General features: G+C 39.9%; 1 protein-coding gene across 2 annotated transcripts in view; it reads right to left on the bottom strand.

The window, feature by feature from the left end:
* The window catches only part of DHX32 (DEAH-box helicase 32 (putative)), a 195,249-nt gene that overhangs the window by 71,628 nt on the left and 97,490 nt on the right, over positions 1 to 26,131 (bottom strand). For both annotated transcript variants that reach the window (XM_053692517.1, XM_053692516.1), the window contains one exon: positions 13,311 to 13,556. In XM_053692517.1, coding sequence (XP_053548492.1) covers positions 13,311 to 13,556 — 246 coding nt within the window. The remainder of the gene's footprint in view (positions 1 to 13,310; positions 13,557 to 26,131) is intronic.

Below are 26,131 nucleotides of genomic sequence, written 5' to 3'. Positions count from 1 at the left end.
TCTCTATCTGAATCATGAAAGAAAAAAATGTTGGTTTCATGTCCCTTTAAGGCACAGGTGTAATATTGATTAAGAAAATATATAAAACCTAGAAAATAAATATCAGATTTCTAACCATTTATAGCCCATAAATCAAGACAGAAAGCATGGATGAAACTGGAAATCTACATTCAACCTTGAATATTAAACAATCACATACTAAAAGAGACATGAAACCATAATTTTTCTCTTTCATAATTCACATAGATCCTACAATTTTACTTTAAAATGTAACATTTCCATAACTTTTATTATCATCAATTTTTTTATATTTTCTTGGTATCCTTTATTGGAGGAGCAGCAATGCACTACTGGGTGCTAGCTGGACACATTGGTAAGTCTAAGAGAACAGGTATATGTGTGCAGCAACCAATCAGCAGCTAGTTCCCAGCAATTGAGCCTACTTAGGTATGCTTTTCAACAAATGCTACAGAGAGAATTAAGCAATTTAGATAAAAGAAGTACATTGGAAAGACTATTAAAGGGACAGTCTATACCTTAATCATCTTAAAGGCTTACCTTAGATTAAGCTGCAAATAGCCTCCTACACCTTTTTAATATTATGCAGCAGCAATGGTAAAAAAAAGTTATTTTAAAATGAATATTGTTTCTGGCTACTATGAAATGGCTGCCAAGCTCCACCCACTGATGACATCACAATCTGGGCTGCATCTAGGCACTCTGCTGAATAACACTGAAAGTCTGTTAAATCCAAGTGCCTAGATGCAGCGCAGATCGTGATGTCATCAATGGGTGGAGCTTGGCAGCCATTTCATAGTAGCCAGAAACAATATTCATTTTAAAATAACTTTTACTGTAACTGCTGTATGATATAGAAAGGGGAGCAGGAGGCCATTTGAATCATGAAAGAAATGCGTTGGGTTTTATGTCCCTTTAATATTTCCTTTTTAATTTAATGGCAATTAAACGGACTACATTAATAAAATCCTAAACAGCATTGGGCATTTCTGAACAGGAGATCAATAACACGGTCATGTTTGTCCACGAAGGTGTCCCCCCTGTAAAAACCCAATAACAAAGGAGCAATCTTGCTCAAGATCCTCAGATAGCATGTTGTGATGGAGTGGGTTCACGCTTTACAGTTTCAGTACTGTTAAAATCCAGTATAAGAAGATATAAGTCCTTCTAATGGAAACCTGCAGGCTCCATCTTGTTTTAATATCGCCAAACCAGAAATGGTGCATTTACAAATGATAAATATAAACACTGTAAAAAACTATACTTGTAAATGATTAAACCTGACAATATAGAAATTGAGCAATATAACACAGTATGCCCATGATGCAAACATACTAGTGTAATTCAGATGGTTAAGCAGTGGTGAGGATGGAATTACAATTAATTGATTACAATAAATTCACGCAAACCTGAAATACCGGTTCGCAGTTAGTGACAATCATGACAGTGCAAGTGTGACTTACAAGCAAACATTCACAGAATGAGATTGTGCCAAACCATTAGTAAATTTGGGGTCCTGATGTGATTTTTCCTGCAGATCCCCTTAGCTGTACAGGTATCACATAATCAACACACACATATACATATGGTTGCATAAAGGCGAGTGCGCTGAACCCAGGTGCATTAGGTGACAATCTTTATTTCTTCTAAATGCTGGCTACTACTCCTGGCACTTTCTCTCTATCCTCTCTCTTAAAGCCAGTGTGTAGTACAGTGAGCACAACTTTTACAGAGAGTGAATGTGAAAGGATAAGTGTTGAAGGTTTTGACGGCTGCTTGTGTTCTCAGATAGGAGGATATGTGCACTCATGTTGACTGATCCCCTGTACAACGGTAGACTGCTTTTTTTCTTCCGGGACATATGCAGCATAATTTATAACATTTAAAAGGGCACTAGTTAAAAATGTTTGAAAGTGTATGTATTTATAAGTCTGTATGTGTGTTAGTTTGTGTATGCGTGTATGTGTATATATATATATATATATATATATATATATACATATATATATATATATATATATATATACATATACACACACACATATACAGTGCCATCCACTAATATTGGAACCGTTGGCAAATATGTGCAAAGTGGGCTGTGAAAAATAGTCTATTGTTTAACCTTTTGTTCAAAAAATATACTCTGCTCTCATGGAAATCAAACAATTGCAAACAGCACAGGTTTATCCAAAAAAAAAAAAAATCTTTAATAAATATGTGTAGCACAATTATTTGCAGAGAGGGGAGAGAGGGAAGAGAAATAGAAAGAGGGGGGAGAGAGATAGGAAAGAGGTAAAGAGAGGTGGAAGAGCAGAAGAGAGATGGGAGAGAGAGCAAAATAGAGGGGAGAGAGAGAGAGAGAGAGAAAGCAAAAGAGAGGGGGGAGAGAGAAAGCAAAAGAGAGGGGGGAGAGAAAGCAAAAGAGAGGGGGGAGAAAGCAAAAGAGAGGGGGGAGAGAGCAAAAGAGGGAGAGAGAGAGCAAAAGAGGGAGAGAGAGCAAAAGAGGGAGAGAGAGAGAGAGCAAAAGACAGGAGGAGAGAGAGCAAAAGACAGGAGGAGAGAGAGCAAAAGACAGGGGGAGAGAGAGCGCAAAAGACAGGGGGAGAGAGAGCGCAAAAGACAGGGGGAGAGAGAGCGCAAAAGACAGGGGGAGAGAGAGCGCAAAAGACAGGAGGAGAGAGAGCAAAAGACAGGAGGAGAGAGAGCAAAAGACAGGAGGAGAGAGAGCAAAAGACAGGGGGAGAGAGAGCAAAAGACAGGGGGAGAGAGAGCAAAAGACAGGGGGAGAGAGAGCAAAAGACAGGGGGAGAGAGAGCGCAAAAGACAGGGGGAGAGAGCGCAAAAGACAGGGGGAGAGAGAGCGCAAAAGACAGGGGGAGAGAGAGCGCAAAAGACAGGGGGAGAGAGAGCGCAAAAGACAGGGGGAGAGAGAGCGCAAAAGACAGGGGGAGAGAGAGAGCAAAAGACAGGGGGAGAGAGAGAGCGCAAAAGACAGGGGGAGAGAGAGCGCAAAAGACAGGGGGAGAGAGAGCGCAAAAGACAGGGGGAGAGAGAGCGCAAAAGACAGGGGGAGAGAGAGCGCAAAAGACAGGAGGAGAGAGAGCGCAAAAGACAGGGGGAGAGAGAGCGCAAAAGACAGGGGGAGAGAGAACGCAAAAGAGAGGGGGAGCAAGAGAGCAAAAGACAGGTGGAGCGAGAGAGCAAAAGAGAGGCGGAGCGAGAGAGAGAGCGCAAAAGAGAGGGGGAGAGAGAGAGAGCAAGGGGTGGGACCGCTGTACTGCAAAAAATGGCCCGTGTGAACGGGCTTTAGGACTAGTGTTTATATATATATATATATATATATATATATATACATATATACATATATACATATATACATATATATACATACACACACACACACATACACACACACACATATACAGATATCTAAAAAGACAAGCGCACAAAAACACCTCTCATAGTGCAAATCAGTTTAATTAAAACAAAACAAATACATATAAAATAACCTTCCCCTAGGGTATTCACTACTCACAAAACGAGACCTCAATCATATGAGGTAAGGAAGGGCAGATGGATTTAAAAGTGTCCTCACTTATTCCACAATCGATAGCACCAAAAGTTCCTGTGCATGATGCTGCTCCGGTTTACTTCAAAAAAATCCGTTAGCCAATCTTTCAAATCTTTAGTTCCTGGCTGGTGTATACAGATCCAACACTGATACAGTACTATAAACAACGCAAAGAGGGTCCGTAATTCCACGGTACACAAACTCAGCGTGTAAGTCACAAATGACGTTAGGTGGACGTGGCTTTACGCGTTTCGCGGCTCTCGTCCGCTTCGTCAGAGGCTTGATGGACGCCTACCTTACAAGCTGCTTATTTTAAGACAGCGTAATAGAACACACCCACCTTACCTCATGCTTTGCTTTGTTAACCATCTGTTATCAGAATTCACCATTAATCTTAATTTACAATTGTGAGCTATTTTGCGATCGAAAATTGCATATGTTTTTTAGGATCAACTGGCATTTGAATTTGATTGATATTCTCATATATTGTTATTTCCTATATCTAAAAATTGCCAACTAACATATATGTGAACACTTATTTCCGGAGATTATTTCATTCCTATAGTGGTTGTAAGCATTTTATAAATTCAATGATAATAGGTAATAAATACTATATAAAAAATTAATATCGTATAGTGAAACAATAACATAATGTGCAAATATCACTTAAAATGCATATTAAAAACTAGACTATCAATAAATAACGTATATTGAAACAATAACATAATGTACAAATATCACTTGAAATGCATATTAAAAACCAAACTATACATAATGTTTTAATAATAATAATAAGAAATATAAATATATATATATATATTTTTTTTTTTATTTATTTATTAGTTGGTACCAATTCATCTATACCAGCAATTTCATGTTAATAATATTGCTAATATCCACATGTATTTAAACACCCATACACTCAAATATGGGGAAAACAGAAGCACCAACAATAGACCTACAAAGAAGGGGCACTAGACTAAATTCCTATGCCCACTTTACTTATTCTATGTATAAATTAGGGCTGCAACTAACGATTATTTTCATAATCGATTAATCGGCCGATTATTTTTTCGATTAATCGACTAATCGAATAAAAACAGAATTTATGTTTACCTGATAAATTTCTTTCTCCTACGGTTTGTCCGGTCCACGGCTTCATCCTTACTTGTGGGATATTCTCATTCCCTACAGGAAATGGCAAAGAGAGCACACAGCAAAAGCTGTCCATATAGCCCCCCTCTGGCTCCGCCCCCCAGTCATTCGACCGACGGTTAGGAGAAAAAGGAGAAACTATAAGGTGCCGTGGTGACTGTAGTGTACAGAAAATAAAAAAATTTTTAAAACCTGACTAAAAGCCAGGGCGGGCCGTGGACCGGACACACCGTAGGAGAAAGAAATTTATCAGGTAAACATAAATTCTGTTTTCTCCTACATTGGTGTGTCCGGTCCACGGCTTCATCCTTACTTGTGGGAACCAATACCAAAGCTTTAGGACACGGATGAAGGGAGGGAACAAGTCAGGTAACCTAAACGGAAGGCACCACAGCTTGCAAAACCTTTCTCCCAAAAACAGCCTCCGAAGAAGCATAAGTATCGAATTTGTAAAATTTGGCAAAAGTATGCAGAGAAAGTATCCTAGGAATTTTAATTTTACTCCAAGAGTATCCCTTGGATTCGCACCAACAGATGTATTTTTGCCATATCTTCTGGTAAATTTTCCTAGTCACAGGTTTTCGGGCTTGAACCAGAGTATCTATAACCGGATCTGAAAACCCACGCTTAGATAAAATCAAGCATTCAATTTCCATGCAGTCAGTTGCAGAGAGACTAGATTTGGATGTTCGAATGGACCTTGTACTAGAAGATCCTGCCTTAAAGGTAGCTTCCATGGTGGAGCCGATGACCTATTCACCAGATCTGCATACCAAGTCCTGTGTGGCCATGCAGGAGCTATTAGAATCACCGAGGCCTTCTCCTGTTTGATCCTGGCTACAAGCCTGGGACGGAGAGGGAACGGTGAAAACACATAAGCTAGATTGAACGACCAAGGCGCCACCAGTGCATCCACTAGTGTCGCCTTGGGATCCCTGGATCTGGACCCGTAGCGAGGAACCTTGGAGTTCCGACGAGACGCCATCAGATCCATATCTGGAATGCCCCATAGCTGAGTTAACTGGGCAAAGACCTCCGGATGAAGTTCCCACTCCCCCGGATGGAAAGTCTGACGACTCAAATAATCCGCCTCCCAGTTGTCTACTCCTGGGATGTGAATTGCAGATAGATGGCAGGAGTGATCCTCCACCCATTTGATGATCTTGGATACCTCTCTCATCGCCAAGGATTGATGTACGCTACAGTCGTCATGATGTCCGACTGAAATCTTATGAATCTGGCCTTCGTTAGTTGAGGCCAAGCCAGGAGCGCATTGAATATCGCCCTCAGTTCTAAAATGTTTATCGAGAGAAGAGATTCTTCCCGAGACCATAGACCCTGAGCTTTCAGGAAGTCCCAGACCGCGCCCCAGCCTAAGAGACTGGCGTCGGTCGTGACAATGACCCACTCTGGTCTGCGGAAACTCATTCCCTGAGACAGGTGATCCTGAGTCAACCACCAGAGGAGTGAGTCTCTGGTTACCTGGTCTACTTGAATTTGGGGAGACAAGTCTGCATAGTCCCCATTCCACTGTTTGAGCATGCACAGTTGCAATGGTCTTAAATGAATTCGAGCAAAAGGAACCACGTCCATTGCTGCAACCATTAGTCCTATTACCTCCATGCACTGAGCTATGGAAGGCTGAGGAATAGATTGAAGAACTCGACAAGCGTTTAGAAGCTTTAGCTTTCTGACCTCTGTCAGAAAAATCTTTATTTCCACAGAATCTATTATTGTTCCCAGAAAGGGAACCCTTGTTGACGGAGACAGGGAACTCTTTTCTATGTTCGCCTTCCATCCGTGAGACCTGAGAAAGGCTAAAACAATGTCTGTATGAGCCCTTGCTTTGGAAAGGGACGACGCTTGGATTAGAATGTCGTCTAGGTAAGGTGCTACAGCAAAGCCCCTTGGTCTTAGGACCGCTAGAAGGGACCCTAGCACCTTTGTGAAAATTCTGGGAGCAGTGGCTAAACCGAATGGAAGAGCCACGAACTGGTAATGTTTGTCCAAAAAGGCGAACCTCAGGAACTGATGATCTTTGTGGATAGGAATATGCAGGTACGCATCCTTTAAGTCCACGGTAGTCATATATTGACCCTCCTGGATTGTTGGTAAAATCGTCCGAATGGTTTCCATTTTGAATGATGGAACTCTGAGGAATTTGTTTAGAATTTTTAAATCCAGAATTGGCCTGAAAGTTCCCTCTTTTTTGGGATCTACAAACAGGTTTGAGTAAAAACCCAGACCTTGTTCCGCTGATGGAACTGGGTGTATCACTCCCATCTTTAATAGGTCTCCTACGCAATGTAAGAATGCCTGTCTCTTTATCTGGTCTGAAGATAAGCGAGACATGTGGAATCTTCCCCTTGGAGGAAGTTCCTTGAACTCTAGAAGATACCCCTGAGAGACTATTTCTAGTGCCCAGGGATCCGGAACATCTCTTGCCCAAGCCTGAGCAAAGAGAGAAAGTCTGCCCCCTACTAGATCCGGTCCCGGATCGGGGGCTATCCCTTCATGCTGTCTTGGTAGCAGCAGCAGGCTTCTTGGCCTGTTTACCCTTGTTCCAGCCTTGCAATGGTTTCCATGCTGGTTTGGGCTGGGAAGCGTTACCCTCTTGTCTAGAGGCTGCAGAGTTAGAAACCGGTCCGTTCCTGAAATTGCGAAAGGAACGAAAATTAGATTTGTTCTTAGCCTTGAAAGGCCTATCCTATGGGAGGGCATGGCCCTTTCCCCCAGTGATGTCTCTTTTGGAGCAAATTTTCTAGTTCCTCGAACCAAAAAGACGCCGCCGTGGTGACAGGAATAATGCACGAAATTGGTTGAAGAAGGAAACCTTGCTGAACAAAAATCTTTTTAAGCAATCCTTCCAGTTTTTTTATCCATAGGATCTTTGAAAGCGCAACTGTCCTCTATAGGAATAGTTGTGCGCTTGGCTAACGTTGAAACTGCCCCCTCTACCTTAGGGACCGTTTGCCATGCGTCCCTTCTGGGGTCGACAATGGGGAACATTTTCTTAAATATAGGAGGTGGAACAAAAAGGTACACCTGGCTTCTCCCACTCCTTAGTCACTATGTCCGCCACCCTCTTGGGTATCGGAAAAGCATCAGCGTGCACTGGGACCTCTAAGAATTTGTCCATTTTGCACAACTTCTCTGGAATCACCAAAGAATCACAATTATCAAGAGTAGCTAGCACCTCCTTAAGCAGGGCGCGGAGATGTTCTAGCTTAAATTTAAATGCCACGATATCAGATTCTGCCTGCTGAGAAAAGCTGGCAGTTTGGATAAAAGAGCTGCTATAGAATTATCCATTACTGCTGTTAGTTGCTGCATAGTAACAAGCATTGGCGCGCTAGATGTACTAGGTATCGCCTGCACGGGCAAAACTGGTGTTGACACAGAAGGAGAGGATGATGAACTATCCCCACTACCTTCATTTGAAGAATCATCTTGGGCAACCTTATTAAATGTGACAGTACTGTCCTTACTTTGTTTGGACGCCATGGCACAATTTGCACATACATTTAAAGGGGGAACCACCTTGGCCCCCATACACACAGAACATATGCTATCTGAAGGTACAGACATGTTAGGCAGATTTAGGCAGGCTATTAATGCAATAAAAACAAATTTAAACAAAACCGTTACTGTCTCTTTAAAAAATAAAAAGAGCACACTTTATTTCTTAATGTTCGAAAAACTATCAAAGAAATATCCGATCTTTATGAAATTTACACCCCAGTGTCTTAATGCTTTGAAAGTATTGCACACCAAATTTCAAGTCTCTAAACCCTTAAATGAGCAAACCGGAGCTAATAGTTCAATTTACCGGTTAAAACACACTACAGTCCCTGCCACAGACTTTGCTGCAGCTTTTACCTTCCTTAGGGGTTATTCACCACAGAAATAAGCCTTCCTGAGTCCTTTTCTCAGCCACAGGACCCTCTCACGTGAAGCTGCATGCACTGCCTATAGAAAGTAACTGCGCAACTGAGGCGCGAAAATGAGGCCTCCTCCCTCTGCATACCAGAGTGAAGGGGCCTTTCTGACTAGATTAGGTGTCTAAACCACTGCCAGGCGCAAATAAACGTTCCCAAAGGTGTTTCAAAGTTCACAAAACACTCCAAATGTCATATAAATATGATAAAAACAAATCGATTTAGCCCACAAAAGTGTCAACCAGCATAGAGCCCAATTTATAAGCCTTAATTCTGTTACTGAGTCTAAGAAAATGGCTTACCGATCCCATAAGGGAAAACTGACAGTCTTCTAGCATTACTGGGTCTTGTTAGAAAAGAGACTTGTCATACCTGAAGCAGATAAGTCTGCAAACTGTTCCCCCCAACTGAAGTTCTCTGGTTTTAACAGTCCTGCGTGGGAACAGCAATGGATTTTAGTTACTGGTGCTAAAATCATACTCCTCTTTTAACAGAAATCTTCATCACTTTCTGTTGTAGAGTAAATAGTACAAACCGGCACTATTTTAAAATAACAAACTCTTGATAGAAGAAATAAAACTACAACTAACACCACATACTTTTTACCATCCCCGTGGAGATGCTACTTGTTCAGAGCGGCAAAGAGAATGACTGGGGGGCGGAGCCAGTGGGGGGGCTATATGGACAGCTTTTGCTGTGTGCTCTCTTTGCCATTTCCTGTAGGGAATGAGAATATCCCACAAGTAAGGATGAAGCCGTGGACCGGACACACCAATGTAGGAGAAAAGAGAATCAATAATAGTTTTCTATGTTTTAAATAAATAATAAATAATGTTTTAAATAAAATCCACATAATGAGTGTTACAAATATAAACTTCAGACTAAAACTTTACATTAACACAACTGTTTCTTCATTTTTTTAAGCAGCAGAGCACAGTTTTATAATTAAACAAAACAAAACCACAAACTGTTTGAAAAAAGAGGTAGAACTAGAAAGAGTTAGACTATCACTGTTAATAACATTCTGTTATTCACTCATTCAGAAACTTTGCATTGAAATGCAAACATCTCAACATGTCCACATGCTTCTGGCTAAGGCTGGTTCTCTGTTTGCAGCTATATTTCCTGCAGCAGAGAAAAGGCAAAGGAGGGTGCCAATAATTGTGCCACACATTTAATAAACCTGTGTTGTGTTTGCAATTGTTTGATATCCATGAGAGCAGAGTATTTCTGTATTCTTTTAAAAAGATTAAACAAAGACATTTTCACAGCTTTCTTTGCTCATATTTACCAAGGGTGCTAATATTAGTGGAGGGCATTGTATATACCTATCAATAGCTATGGTGTGGAAGGGGTGCTTTTCAAATAAGGAGGGTCTTGCCACAGAGTTTGCCCTGGGGCCCAGTAAGTTCTAGTTACGCCTCTGGCTGCAGTTATTCATTTTATCCCAGCAGACAGACTCAAAATCTTTTATTAAATAAATATAAAAATATATATAAAACAATTTAAAGGGATATAAAACGATTTTTTTTTTATAATGCACATGAATGTATTTCAGTTTTGAACAAAGCCATGTTTGCAATACACAAATGCTTATTATAAAACATTACTTTCATTAGGTTTATTTATTTATAGTTTATTATAGTGGAGCATACGTACATATGCCCAGTGCATCTGTATTCAAACATCACACCTGCTCAGACAGTATATACTCAGGGTCAGAGTGACTTACTGGACAAATGATCATAAACCTGGAGTCTGTGGTGAGAGGGGGACGCTCATGGGATAACCGCTTGCCCGACCTCTTGATGTAAATTAGAAACACACATTCACCAGATCACACAAGCATTGTTGGTCTCAGATACCAATACAGATATGGTCCTATTTATTGTATGCGCACTGGCAGTGTTTATTAGCAGTACTTGAAGGAGATATAGGACTGTGGGTGGGGTGAAGGGGGCCCTTAAAGGGACACTCAACCCCACATTTTTCTTTTGTGATTCAGATAGAGCATGCAATTTTAAGCAACTTTCTAATTTACTTCTATTATCAATTTTTCATTGTTCTCTTGCTAGTTTTATTTAAAAAGCAGGAAGGTGATGCATAGGAGCCGGCCCATTTTCGGTTGAGAACCTGGATTATGCTTGCTTATTGGTGGGTAAATATAAGCCTCCAATAAGTGCTATCCATGGTGCTGAACCTAAAATGGGCTGGCTGCTAAGATTTACATTCCTGCTTTTAAAATAAAGATAGCAAGAGAACGAAGAGAATTTGATAATAGGAGTAAATTAGAAAGTTGCTTATAATTTCATGCTCTATCTGAATCATGAAAGAAAAAAAATTTTGGTTCAGTGTCCCTTTAACCTTTTTTGCAATGGATTGTCAGTGTTCCCCTGTATATTTTATGTGTGCAATGATCACAATGATAAAAACAGGTTTCAGAGCAGGCTCTGTGTTTGAATGCAGGTGTACAAGGTCATATGCACACTCTTCGTGCACAGTAAAAAAAGGTCAGTAAAATAATAACATTCACAATAAGAATGTTTGCTAATGCATGAGCATTGCAAAACTGCTTCTGATTAAAAATAGATGCATTTTTAGTTATAATTATATTGCAAATTCTTGTGCACCTCAGAGATGGAGAGGGCAATAAGTAGCAGTCTTCTTAAAAGGACCATGATACCCAAATGTTGAAACACTTGAAAGTGATGCAGCATAGCTGTAAAAAGTCGACTAGAAAATATCACCTGAACATCTCTATGTAAAAAATTAAGATATTTTACCTCAAAATGTCCTAAGTATTCACACCCCATTGTAAATGAATTTAAGCAGCAAATCAAGTATGCCTGTCCCGAGACCTGCAAGGGAGCGTGCCTCATGCACACTCATGTTATTTCCCTATTCAGTTTAAGGAAGTTTACTATGAAATATCATGAGAGTTAAAAGGGACAGTATACACCAATTTTCATATAACTGCATGTTATAGACACTACTATAAAGAATAAGATGCACAGATACTGATATAAAAATCCAGTATAAAACTGTTTAAAAACGTACTTAGAAGCTGTCAGTTTAGCTCTGTTGAAAAGGTAGTTGGAAAGCCCACTGCAAGTGGGAAATAAGAAGCTCCCTCTTCCTTTGCATATAAAAAAGTAAATTTATGCTTACCTGAGAAATTGATTTCTTCTATGGTATGACGAGTCCATGGATTCATCCTTTACTTGTGGGATATTATCCTCCTGCTAACAGGAAGTGGCAAAGAGCACCACAGCAGAGCTGTCTATATAGCTTCTCCCTTAGCTCCACCCCCCAGTCATTCAACCGAAGGTACAGGAAGAAAAAGGAGAAACTAAAAGGTGCAGAAGTGACTGAAGTTTAAAATAAAAAAATATAATCGGTCTTAAAATGACAGGGCGGCCGTGGACTTGTCGTACCATAGAAGAAATTAATTTATCAGGTAAGCATAAATTTACTTTTCTTCTATAAGGTACGATGAGTCCACGGATTCATCCTTTACTTGTGGGATACAATAACAAAGCCACAGGACACGGATGAACGGGAGGGACAAGACAGATGGTTAAACAAAAGGCACCACTGCTTGAAGAACTTTTATCCCAAATAGTATCAAATTTGTAAAAATTTTATCACCTCTTTCACTTTACCCTTCCTAGTACTTAGAGTAGGCAAAGAGAATGACTGGAGGGTGGAGCTAAGGGAGGAGCTATATAGACAGCTCTGCTGTGGTGCTCTTTGCCACTTCCTGTTAGCAGGAGGATAATATCCCACAAGTAAAGGATGAATCCGTGGACTTGTCGTACCTTATAGAAGAAAGACCCTTTACACAAACAGGAGCAAGCTGGAGTAGGTATCTGTCGGTATTCTCCTAAAACTTTTGGGGCTTGGTTAGGAGTCTTAAAATCAGAGCAATGTTATTTAAAAATAAGCAAAGCTATACTTAAAAAAAAAAAAAAAAAAAAAAAAAATAGATCCTCAAAATATTTATGCAAAGAAAATAAAGTGTGTATAATGTCCCTTTAAGTGAAATCTCATGAGATCACAGTAAGAATTCATGACCTCAGCACTGCTGATTGGCTGCTGTTAATTTCTTCCAGGGCAGGAACTGAAAGATAACTTTTTACAGAATACTTACTCTGGTGAGCTGAGGAAATTGTGAGGTAAAATATATATTTTCATGTCAGCATTTTACAGTTATGCTACATCACTTTCAAGTGATTTAGCATATGAGTATTATGTCCCTTTAACTTGCGGTTACATTGCATGAGCAAGCCTGCACGGAAAGGCTCCCAAAGCAGCCACCATGCACTTTTTGGAAAATAAAAATTGGGACATTCTTTCCTAATTCAAATGGGCCAATGGAGGCTATAGAGAAGACTTTGGGGGGAAACATATGACTTTTGGTTTCCCTCCAGCAAATTAAATAAAGGAATATATAACAGTGTTTATAAATGATCACACTAATTACACAAATATCTCTTTTTATAGAGAGCTCTGCAATATGAAAATTAATTATCTGCAAGTGATCACAATAACAAAATCCACGCAGACCACAGATAAAGAACCTAAGTTGCATGAGGCGTTTAGATGTGCATTGTGAATACTTTACTTGCCTTCTTCCTCTCTACACCAACATCAATGACAAAATGTATATTACTCATCCAGATTAATGGTTCACCCAGACTTGTTGTTAAAATCACTTTTCTTCTATGATCTTTGCTGCCTTGTTCCAGCTCTTCATATGGCATGTAGTCCAAGAGACTCTGATGAGGATTTAATGTAATGGGTACAAGTTCACCTAGGTCTGGACTCATGTGTAGTCCTTCCTGTTTGATAAGTTCATAGGCTCTTTTTATTTCCTAAAAGAAAACCATTAATTAGAATAGTCTTAAATTAAACATAATGAACAAAAAGGTGTTTCAAATCCTAAGGGTCCGACGATTAAAAACTCACCAGTATAGAGAGAAATTACACAAAATCTTTGGGGCTTTTTTTGAGCATTATATTGTATTATATGTGTCTGTCCTTCACATCCAAAACGATGCGTAGCGAGATAAATAGCAGACAAGATAAAATTTGACTTACTAAAATTTTTGGAGGGATCTCATAGTACTGATGAGACTTCTTAGATAACTTCACCAGACCAGAGAATGTTAGATCAAAGAGCCCTAAGGATCACATCAACCCGGCAAAGGAAAACTATACAAATGTAGGAGTCCTGGACTCAATCCTTTAGATAAATAATGGACTACAGTGATGGCTAATTTATCACGATAACCTTCCTCTTATGATATCAAGCTATAAAAAAGATATGTCATCTACCTTCTGTACCCACAATGGAAAAGGCTCTCCTACATACTACAGTAGATACAGTTGTGATATATTGAGAGAAACAAAAGAAAAAAAAGAGAAGCATTTAATGGCACACTTAGAGAGGGTAGTTATTGACAATATGTGCTGAATGGAGTGTAGGTGATTAAAACATAACGTTTAATTCATATAAATAAAATAAGTTAAATTAATTGTGGATCATGCCACCCAATGTTAAAACATACTTAAAACACAAAGAGTGTAGAACAAACACTGCCTCCTCTAGCAGAGTATACAGGATAAACCTGTATAGTTACAATATATAAGAAGTACGGTGTGAAGAACAAACTAACCCAATAAACTAACCCAATAAACTAACCCAATAACCCAAACCCAATAACCCAAACCCAAACTATAAAAGGGAGAGCCCTCAGAAACAGCCCTATCGTTCCCAACAAAATGCCCCTATAAGCAGATGATATGGATTGAGTTCTACAAAAATGTCAATTAAGGCCAACAGTTTAACTATCGTAGAGGAAAAGGAGACGGTGCAAACGCCTGACGTGCGTTTCGCATCTGCTTTGTCAAAGGCATTTGACAAAGCAGATGCGAAACGCACGTCAGGCATTCGCACTGCCTCCTGATCCTGAGGGCTCTCCCTTTATAGTTTATGGATATATTCCCTACAGGTTATACTGGCGTTTGTTTGTCTTAAGAACTTCCCCTACTAGCATTTGGGTTAGTTTGTTCTACACATCGTACTTCTTATATATTGTAACTATACAGGTTTATCCTGTATACTCTGCTAGATTAGGCAGTGTTTGTTCTACACTCTTTGTGTTTTAAGTATGTTTTAACATTGGGTGGCATGATCCACAATTAATTTAACTTATTTTATTTATATGAATTAAACGTTATGTTTTAATCACCTACACTCCATTCAGCACATATTGTCAATAACTACCCTCTCTAAGTGTGCCATTAAATGCTTCTCTTTTTTCTTTTGTTTCTCTCAATTTACACTTTATGGCATTAGGCACTACCCACCTTTATATACATAGGACTATTTAAGGACAGTTATCATTACCTCACCTTCCCTAGAGTTATCTAGGGTTATTTTCTTCAGTTCTGAGATATATATATTATAACCTACAAGCAAGTTTAAATATCTAGGAGTTTAAATCATGCATTGGAGTTTATTTTTGGTATCCCTTCTCAGTTTGGCATACCTGCTTGTGAGTAATATTTTCATTATAGGGACAGTCTACTTCAAAAATGGTATTGTTTAAAAAAACGAAATTTATGCTTACCTGATCAATTTCTCTTTCTTTCTTGACACAGTGAGTCCACGGATTATCATCAACTACTGTTGAGAATATCACTCCTGGCCAGCAGGAGGAGGCAAAGAGCATAACAGAAAAGCTGTTAAACATCACTCCTCTACCCACAATCCCCCAGTCATTTGACCAAAAGGGAAAGGAGAGAAAGGAAGGAAGGAACACAAGGTACAGATGTGCCTGAGGGTTATATAAAAAGAAACTGTCTGAATACAGGGCGGGCCGTGGACTCACCATGTCAAGAAATAAATAAATTCATCAGGTAAGAATAAATTTTGTTTTCTTTCTAATGGCACAGTAAGTCCACGGATCATCATCAATTACTGTTGGGAACCAATACCCAAGCCAGAGGACACAGATAAGGGAGGGACAAGACAGGAACCTAAACAGAAGGCACCACTGCTTGAAGAACCTTTCTCCCAAAAGAAGCCTCAGCCGAGGCAAAAGTATCGAATTTATAGAATTTGGAAAAAGTGTTCAAAGATGACCAAGTTGCAGCCTTAACCTGTTCCATAGAAGCTTCATTTTTGAAGGTCTAGGAAGAAGAAACAGCCCTTGTGGAATGAGCTGTGATTTTCTCAGGAGGTTGCTGTCCAGCAGTCTCATATGCCAAGCGAATAACGCTCTTCAGCCAAAAGGAAAGTGAAGTAGCCGTAGCTTTCTGACCCTTGCGTTTCCCAGAAAAGCAAACAATGCAGAAGACTGACGAAATTCCTTAGTTGCCTGCAAATAAAATGTTAGCGCTTGCACAAAATCCAGATTATGCAACAAGCGTTCTTTGTGAGAAAAAGGATTAGGACACAAAGAAGGTACAATGATTTCATGATTAATATTATTTGGGCAGGAAACCAAACTTAGTACGCAGAACCACCTTATCAGAGTGAAATATAAGATAAAGGGAATCACACTGTAAAAGCAGAGAGTTCAGAAATTCTCCGAGCAGAGGAAATAGCAACAAGAAAAAAAACAAAAAAAACTTTCCAACATAACATATTAATATATAAAGAATGCATAGGCTCAAACGGAGCCTGTTGTAAAACTTTAAGAACAAGGTTAAGACTCCATGGAGGAGTAACCGGTTTAAACACAGGCCAAATTCTAACCAAGGCCTGACAAAACGATTGCACGTCTGGCACATCCGCCAAGCGCTTATGTAACAAAATAGACAATGCCGAAATCTGACCCTTTAGAGTACTTGCTGACAAACCCTTGTCCAGACCATCCTGGAGAAAGGACAAAATCCTAGGAATCCTTACTATACTCCAAGGGTATCCTTTGGATTCACACCAATACAAGTATTTACGCCAGATCTTATTGTAAATCCTGCGAGTCACAGGCTTATGAGCCTGAATTAAGGTCTCAATGACCGACTCTGAAAATCCACGCTTAGATAAAACTAAGCGTTCAATCTCCAAGCAGTCAGCTTCAGAGAAACGAGATTTGGATGAAGGAAGGGACCCTGAAGTATAAGGTCCTTCCTCAGAGGCAGTCTCCAAGGTGGAAAGGATAACAATTTCCGCTAGGTATGCATACCAAATCCTGCGAGGCCACCAGGGGCTATGAGAATTACAGACGCCCTCTCCTGCTTGATTCGAGCAATGACTCTTGGAAGGAGAGCGAACGGAGGAAACCGGTATGCTAGACTGAAGTTCCAAGGAACTGCCAGAACATTGATCAGAAATGCCTGTGGATCTCTTGACCTCGAGCTGTGTCTCAGAAGTTTGGCATTCTGACAAGCCATGAGATCTAACTCCAGCTGTCCCCACTTGAGGGTCAAGCTGGAAAACACATCCGAATGAAGTTCCCACTCCCGGGATGAAAAGTCTGTCTGCTCAGAAAATCCGCTTCCCAATTGTCCACTCCTGGGATGTGGATCGCAGAAAGACAGCAGTAGTGGGTCTCCATCCACTGAATAATTCGGGCCACCTCTGTCATGGCCAAGGAACTCAGAGTTCCCTCCTGGTGGTTGATGTAGGCCACTGAGGTTATGTTGTCCGACTGGAATCTGATAAACCGGACTAAGGCTAACTGAGGCCAGGCCAGAAGAGCATTGAAGATTGCTCTCAGCTCCAAGATGTTTATTGGCAGGACTGACTCCTTCTGGGTCCATCAGCCCTGAGCCTTCAACAAGCCCCATACTGCTCCCCAACCTAGAAGGCTGGCATCCGTGGTAACAATCACCCAGGAGGATCTGCGGAAGCAAGTACCCTGAGAGAGATGAACCTTAGAAAGCTGCCACAGAGAGTCTATTAATGCCTGATCTAGATCTACACGCGGAGACAGGTCCGTAAAGTCTCCGTTCCATTGTCTGTGCATGCATAACTGCAGAAGTCTGAGATGGAACCGAGCAAACGGAATGATGTCCATGTCAGCCACCATCAGACCGATTACCTCCATATATTGAGCCACTGACGGCTGTGGAGAGGACTGAAGGGCAAGACAAAAGTCGAAAATCTTTCTTTTACTGACCTCCATCAAAAAAAAATCTTCATTAACAGGGAATCTATTATGGTCCCCAAAAATACGACCCTTGTAGCTGGAACCAGAGAACGTTTTTCCCGATTCACCTTCCATCCGTGATTGAAGAAAAGACAACAAGATCTCTGTATGAGATTCTGCTTGTTGAAAAGATAGCGCCTGAACTAGAATGTCGCCCAGATCAGGTGCCACTGCAATGTCCTGAGATTCAAGCATAGCTAAAAGAGCCCCCAGAACCTTTGAATGGAAGGGCCACAAACTGGAAATGATTGTCCAAAAATGTGAATCTCAGAAACTTGTGATGGTCCCTGTGAATGGGAACATGAAGGTATGCATCATTTAGGTCTATGGTTGTCATGAACTGACCCTCTTGTACCAAGGGAAGAATGGAGTGTAAAGTCTCCATCTTGAAGGATGCCACTCTGAGAAACTTGTTTAAACATTTTAGATCTAGGATTGGTCGAAAAGTTCCCTCCTTTTTGGGAACTACAAACAGATTTGATTAAAATCCCAGACCCCTTTACTAAAAGGGAACTAGAACTATTACCCCAGGGCAGCAAGGTCCTTGACACAATGTAAGAACGCCTCTCTTTTTATCTGGCCTACAAATAATCTGGAGAGGAGAAACCTGCCTCTGGGAGCAAAGATTTTAAGTCTATTTTGTATCACTGGGAGACAATGTCCACCACCCAGGGATCCGATGCATCTCTTATCCAAGCCTGGGAAAAAAAATAAGAGACCATCTGCCCCCTACAAGATCCGCTCCCGGATCGGGGGCCAACCATTCATGCTGACTTGGAATCAGCTGAAGGCTTTTTAGATTGCTTTCCCTTATTCCAGGACTGGTTGGGCTTCCAGGAAGGCTTGGCTTGATCTTGCTTGGAGGAAGGGGAGGAAGACTTGCCTTTAAAGTTACGAAAGGAACGAAAATTACTCCAACGTCCCTTCTGCTTATTCTTTTTATCTTGAGGAAGAAAATAACCCTTCCCTCCAGTAATATCTGAGACAATTTCCGCCAAACCAGGTCCAAACAAGGCCTTACCGTTATAAGGAATAGTACAAATATATAATTTTAAAAGAACAACACTTTATTGAACACATATGCTTAAATGACCATATCATATAAATGTTTTCTTTAAAGTGAATCTTAGAGTAAGAACTCACTGATTAATAAATGTGAATGCTCAATAGGGGGAATGACTATGGTCATACACACTAAGAACCTGTAAAGTAGAATTACTTTCAAAAGGTCATAAACCCAAGAGCAAACTAAGTTGATTGTAAATATGTAAATAATGAATCATATAAATAACAAAATGAAGCTACAAACATGGGGGGGGGGGGGGACGACACATTACCCCAAGAAGAGAAGAGATCTTTTTTAGAATAATAAGAGCTACATTACAATTATAACTGATAACTATTATTCTAAACCTTGGAATAAAATGGTCATTAAGGTGAATAAACATCTATATAATATGATCATATACTTGTGATTATATCGAGAGGATTGTGAGTAGAATGAATATCCTTACGATAAGACCTACATGATCCTGAAATGCATAACACTATATGGATAATCCATATTTCAAGGTGTTTTAAGAATGTCTCTGCCTTAAATGTTGTAGGTGAGCAATAGCCACTTACACTACAAGAGAAAATGTTTGATTCAAAAAATAAGTGAGTCAATACATCATTATATAATATGATGAATACTTAGTACCATACTCTGCAAAGAAGACTAAGAGATACAAAAGTATCATCAAATTCAATATTTACATATAACTCAATATTACTGTCAACGTATGAGGATTTGATGATATCAAATATAGATGCGATTACTTGCATTAATCTTTGTACTATAAGAATAGGAATGAGACTAGGGGCCCCATCCGATATGCAGCGTTGCCAGCAAAAGCCGGCGACGCTGGTTTTTGCGCGGGTTTGGTATCACATATACGGCATAGCATACAACTTACGCCCGTATATTTCACCCGTCGCCCGCAATTCTTACTCCCATAGGCTAACATGGGACCGTGTCGTAAATCGGTATCCAATATCCAGCGCAAAGCCTTACGTGGCGAAAATGGAGAAATCTTACTCGATTTTCACCTCGCCATAAAATGCAGCCGTAGCAGGCCTTGCGCTGAGTATGGGAGCACCGTAACTCCCTAAAATGCCTTCCAAAAAAAAACCTAACGCATGCGCAATGTCTATCTACCTGTAAACCACAATCCCCCACCGCAATAACTAATAAAGTGTATCAACCCCTAAACCGCCGCTCCTGGACCCCGCCGCCACCTACATTAAATTTATTAACCCCTAATCTGACCCCCCTACACCGCCGCCACCTACATTAAATTTATTAACCCCTAATCTCCCGCCCCCAACGTCGCTGCCACTATATTAAATTTATTAACCCCTAAACCTAAGTCTAACCCTAACACCCCCCTAACTTAAATTATTATTTAAATAAATCTAAATAATATAACTATTAACTAAATTATTCCTATTTAAAACTAAATACTTACCTATAAAATAAACTAATATAAGATAGCTACAATATAATTAACCTACGCCTAGATTTAGAGTTCTGCGTTAGCCGTCCAAACCAGCGTTAGGGGGTCCTAACGCTGGTTTTTACCGCCCGCTGGTATTTAGAGTCAGTCAGGAAAGGGTCTGACGCTCACTTTCCAGCCGCGACTTTTCCATACCGCAGATCCCCCTACGCCAATTGCGTATCCTATCTTTTCAATGGGATCTTTCTAACGCCGGAATTTAGAGTCTTGGCTGAAGTGAGCGTTAGAAATCTAACGACAAGACTCCAGCCGCAGGAAAAAGCCAGGAGTTAAGAGCTTTCTGGGCTAACGCCGGTTCATAAAGCTCTTAATTACTGTGCTCTAAAGTACACTAACACCCATAAACTACCTATGCACCCCTAAACCGAGGCCCCCCCACATCGCCGCCACTCTATTAAATTTTTTTAACCCCTAATCTGCCGACCGCACACCGCCGCAACCTACATTATCCCTATGTACCCCTAATCTGCTGCCCCTAACATCGCCGACCCCTACATAATTAACCCATAATTAACCCCTACAATTATTAACCCCTAATCTGCCGACCGGACCTCACCGCTACTATAATAAATGTATTAACCCCTAATCCGCCTCACTACCGCCTCAAAAACCCTATAATAAATAGTATTAACCCCTAATCTGCCCTCCCTAACATCGCCGACACCTAACTTCAAGTATTAACCCCTAATCTGCCGACCGGACCTCACCGCTACTATAATAAATGTATTAACCCCTAATCCGCCTCACTACCGCCTCAAAAACCCTATAATAAATAGTATTAACCCCTAATCTGCCCTCCCTAACATCGCCGACACCTAACTTCAAGTATTAACCCCTAATCTGCCGACCGGACCTCGCCGCTACTCTAATAAATGTATTAACCCCTAAAGCTAAGTCTAACCCTAACCCTAACACCCCCCTAAGTTAAATATAATTTTATTCTAACGAAATGAAATATTTCTTATTAAATAAATTATTCCTATTTAAAGCTGAATACTTACCTGTAAAATAAACCCTAATATAGCTACAATATAAATAATAATTATATTGTAGCTATTTTAGGATTTATATTTATTTTACAGGCAACTTTGTATTTATTTTAACCAGGTACAATAGCTATTAAATAGTTAATAACTATTTAATAGCTACCTAGTTAAAATAATTACAAAATTACCTGTAAAATAAATCCTAACCTAAGTTACAATTAAACCTAACACTACCAATAAATTAATTAAATAAACTATCTACAATTAAATCAACTAAACTAAATTACGAAAAATAAAAAAAAATTACAAGAATTTTAAACTAATTACACCTACAGCCCCCTAAAAAAATAACAAAGCCCCCCCCCCAAAAAATGCCCTACCCTATTCTAAAATAAAAAGAAAACAGCTCTTTTGCCTTACCAGCCCTTAAAAGGGCCTTTTGCGGGGCATGCCACAAAGTAAACAGCTCTTTTGCCTGTAAAAAAAACCATACAATACCCCCCCACACATTACAACCCACCACCCACATACCCCTAATCTAACCCAAACCCCCCTTAAATAAACCTAAACACTAAGCCCCTGAAGATCTCCCTACCTTGTCTTCACCACACCGGGTATCACCGATCCGTCCAGAAGAGGGTCGAAGTCTTCCTCCTATCCGGCAAGAAGAGCTCCTCCAGAGGGTCCAAAGTCTTCCTCCTATCCGGCAAGAAGAGGACATCAGGACCGGCAAACATCTTCATCCAAGCGGCATCTTCTATCTTTTTCCATCCGGTGCGGAGCGGGACCATCTTCAAGCAGCCAATCGAATTCGAGGGACGCCATCTTGGATGACGTCCCTTAAAGGAACCTTCATTCGTCGTTAGTCCGTCGGTGAAGAAGGATGGCTCCGCGTCGGCTGCTTGAAGATGGTCCCGCTCCGCGCCGGATGGAAGAAGATAGAAGATGCCGCTTGGATGAAGATGTTTGCCGGTCCGGATGTCCTCTTCTTGCTGGATAGGAGGAAGACTTTATACCCTCTGGAGGAGCTCTTCTTGCCGGATAGGAGGAAGACTTCGGAGCCTCTTCTGGACGGATCGGTGATACCCGGCGTAGTGAAGACAAGGTAGGAAGAACTTCAGGGGCTTAGTGTTTTTTTATAAGGGGTGTTTGGGTTAGATTAGGGGTATGTGGGTGGTGGGTTGTAATGTTGGGGGGGTATTGTATGTTTATTTAAATGCAAAAGAGCTGTTTTCTTTGGGGCATGCCCTGCAAAAGGCCCTTTTAAGGGCTGGTAAGGTAAAAGAGCTTTACAATTTTTATTTTAGAATAGGGTAAGGCATTTTTTTATTTTGGGGGGCTTTGTTATTTTTTTAGGGGGCTTAGAGTAGGTGTAATTAGTTTAAAATTCTTGTAATCTTTTTTTATTTTTTGTAATTTAGTTTTGTTGATTTAATTGTAGATAATTGTAGATAGTTTATTTAATTAATTTATTGATAGTGTAGTGTTAGGTTTAATTGTAACTTAGGTTAGGATTTATTTTACAGGTAATTTTGTAATTATTTTAACTAGGTAACTATTTAATAGCTATTGTACCTGGTTAAAATAAATACAAAGTCGCCTGTAAAATAAATATTAATCCTAAAATAGCTACAATATAATTTTTATTTATATTGTAGCTATATTAGGCTTTATTTTACAGGCAAGTATTTAGCTTTAAATAGGAATAATTTATTTAATAAGATTTTATTTCGTTAGAATAAAATTAAATTTAATTTAGGGGGGTGTTAGGGTTAGAGTTAGACTTAGCTTTAGGGGTTAATACATTTATTAGAGTAGCGGTGAGGTCCGATCGGCAGATTAGGGGTTAATAAGTGTAGGTAGGTGGCGGCGACGTTGTGGGGGGCAGATTAGGGGTTAATAAATATAATATAGGGGTCGGCGGTGTTAGGGGCAGCAGATTAGGGGTACATAGGGATAACGTAGGTTGCGGCGGTGTACGGAGCGGCAGATTAGGGGTTTAAAACAATATGCAGGGGTCAGCGATAGCGGGGGCGCAGATTAGGGGGTTAATAAGTGTAAGGTTAGGGGTGTTTAGACTCGGGATACATGTTAGGGTGTTAGGTGCAGACTTAGGAAGTGTTTCCCCATAGGAAACAATGGGGCTGCGTTAGGAGCTGAACGCTGCTTTTTTGCAGGTGTTAGGTTTTTTTTCAGCTCAAAATGCCCCATTGTTTCCTATGGGGGAATCGTGCACAAGCACGTTTTTGAAGCTGGCCGCGTCCGTAAGCACCGCTGGTATTTAGAGTTGCAGAGGCGGTAAATATGCCTGTACGCTCCCTTTTTGGAGCCTAACGCAGCCCTTCAGTGAACTCTAAATACCAGCGGTATTTAAAAGGTGCGGGGGAAAAAAAGCACGCGTAGCTAACGCACCCCTTTGGCCGCAGAACTCTAAATCTAGCCGCTAGGTTTTTTTAAGGGGGGATTGGGTGGGTTTTAGAGTAGGGGTTAGGGGGCTTAGATTAGGTGTAATTAGTTTAAACTTCTTGTAAATTTTTTGTTTGTTTTTGTACTATAGTTTAGTTTATTTAATTGTATTTAATTTTAGATAATTGTAGTTAATTTATTGATAGTGTAGTGTTAGGTGTATTTGTAACTTAGGTTAGGATTTATTTTACAGATAATTTTGTAATTATTTTAACTAGGTAGCTATTAAATAGTTATTAACTATTTAATAGCTATTGTACCTAGTTAAAATAAATACAAAGTTGCCTGTAAAATAAAAATAAATCCTAAAATAGCTACAATGTAATTATTAATTATATTGTAGCTATCTTAGGGTTTATTTTATAGGTAAGTATTTAGTTTTAAATAGAAATAATTTAGTTAATAATAGTAATATTATTTAGATTTATTTAAATAATAATAAAGCTAGGGGGTGTTAGACTTAGATTTAGGGGTTAATAACTTTATTATAGTGGCGGCGACGTTGGCGGCGGCAGATTAGGGGTTAATAGATTTAATAGGCTATGTGGGCTATGGCGGTTTAGGGGTTAATACTTTAATAGGTGTATTGCGTTGTGGGCTATGGTGGTTTAGGGTTAATACATGTATTATTAGGGGTGAGAGGGGGATTGCGGATATAGGGGTATACGTGTCGGGCTATTTTTGGGAGGCAGGTTAGACAGTTACGGGAGATTTAACATTTTAGTTAGTTTTCTTAGGCGCAGGCAGTTTCTAAAGTGCCGTAAGTCACTGGCGACTCCACTTTAGGAACTGCCGGCGGGGTATATGTAATACCCCGATCTGCGAGGTGAAATTACGGGCAGCGGGTTCCCTTGCTTGCGCGGAAAACTACGCCGTATATCGGATCGCACCCTAGAGATGGGATATATACAGTGAATTCTTGTAATAAGATGAACCAAAGCTACTGGAGTTTAGAAAGGTACAATTAGACTCTTTAGATTAGAGAGTTCCGATCCTCTCAGTAAATATAAATATATATTTTTAAAAAAATATGTAAATCTCTTATAAGACTATAACACGGCCTACAATTGAGAGCTCATAATCTATAAATACGCCAGACGGGTAACACTTCTATCATGAGATTCGGTCACTATGACAACTGAAAAAATAAAAGATGACAGTTTGGCTGAGCCGCCCCTATACCCTGACGAAGTCACATAGTAGTGACGAAACGCGTCGGTGGGCGGGGTCTAACTATTGACCACGAGTGTGTTAGCATGGTGTCTATCTATAGCAGATTAGAAAAACCATTAGAATACCGGTTTATTTAAAAACTTAAATTTGGAAGTAAAGTACAACTATAATACTAGTCCTACGATATGTATGGACATAGCGTTAACTATAACTGAACTGGTATTAATTCTATTAGTGGATATAGAGTGGAGTGAATGTGGCTACATAGGTAATAGCGTAACAACAGGATTACTGTGTGTGTGGACGATACATAGTATCAGATTAAATTGGTTTATAGCAAAACAACGGAAAAACGTGAGCTCTGCATGTGTGATAGATACATTGTATTGGATTAACTGAGAATATAAGGATAACAGCACACAATAAGAAAGATAACATGTAACACACAGCTCAATATAAACTGGTAAATATTCTGTGATTAGAGCACAATACATAATAAGTAGAAGGAATACTGAACTTATTCAGATATGAGTAACATCCGGAAGGATTGAACTAAATATAACGCTTGTTAAATAAGAAACTGGAATAAATCCAGACTGCTCGAATCTTTTTAAAGTCCAATACCGATATACCAGTGTTAAATAGATCTGGATAAAAAAAAAACAGGTAGTCATCTGGAACTATCGACAAATAGGTCCAGACTTGAATTTGGGTTAAGACAAACAGAATATAGCTATGTAGTATACCAACACCTTACCATTTAGATAGACTATTAAGTAATGTCTAATTCAACATTAGGGTCACCAAGCCCTTAAATCCTTTTCTCCCCTAAAATATATTCCTTTTAAGGAATTGCCATGAGCTTAGATTTAGATGAAACATCTGCAGACCAGGACTTCAACCACAAGGCCCTGCGGGCTAGGACCGCAACACCAGAAATTATGGCTCCCAGTTTAATAACCTGTAAGGAAGCATCTGTAATGAAGGAATTGGCTAACTTGAGAGCCTTAATCCTGTCCTGGATCTCATCAAGAGGGATATCCGTCTGAAGAGATTCAGACAATGCATCAAACCAGTAAGCTGCAGTGCTGGTAACAGTGGGGAT

Source organism: Bombina bombina, chromosome 9 (genome assembly GCF_027579735.1).
Source record: "Bombina bombina isolate aBomBom1 chromosome 9, aBomBom1.pri, whole genome shotgun sequence".
In the NCBI taxonomy this organism is placed as follows: domain Eukaryota; kingdom Metazoa; phylum Chordata; class Amphibia; order Anura; family Bombinatoridae; genus Bombina; species Bombina bombina.
This window is presented reverse-complemented; position numbering and strand designations above follow the sequence as displayed.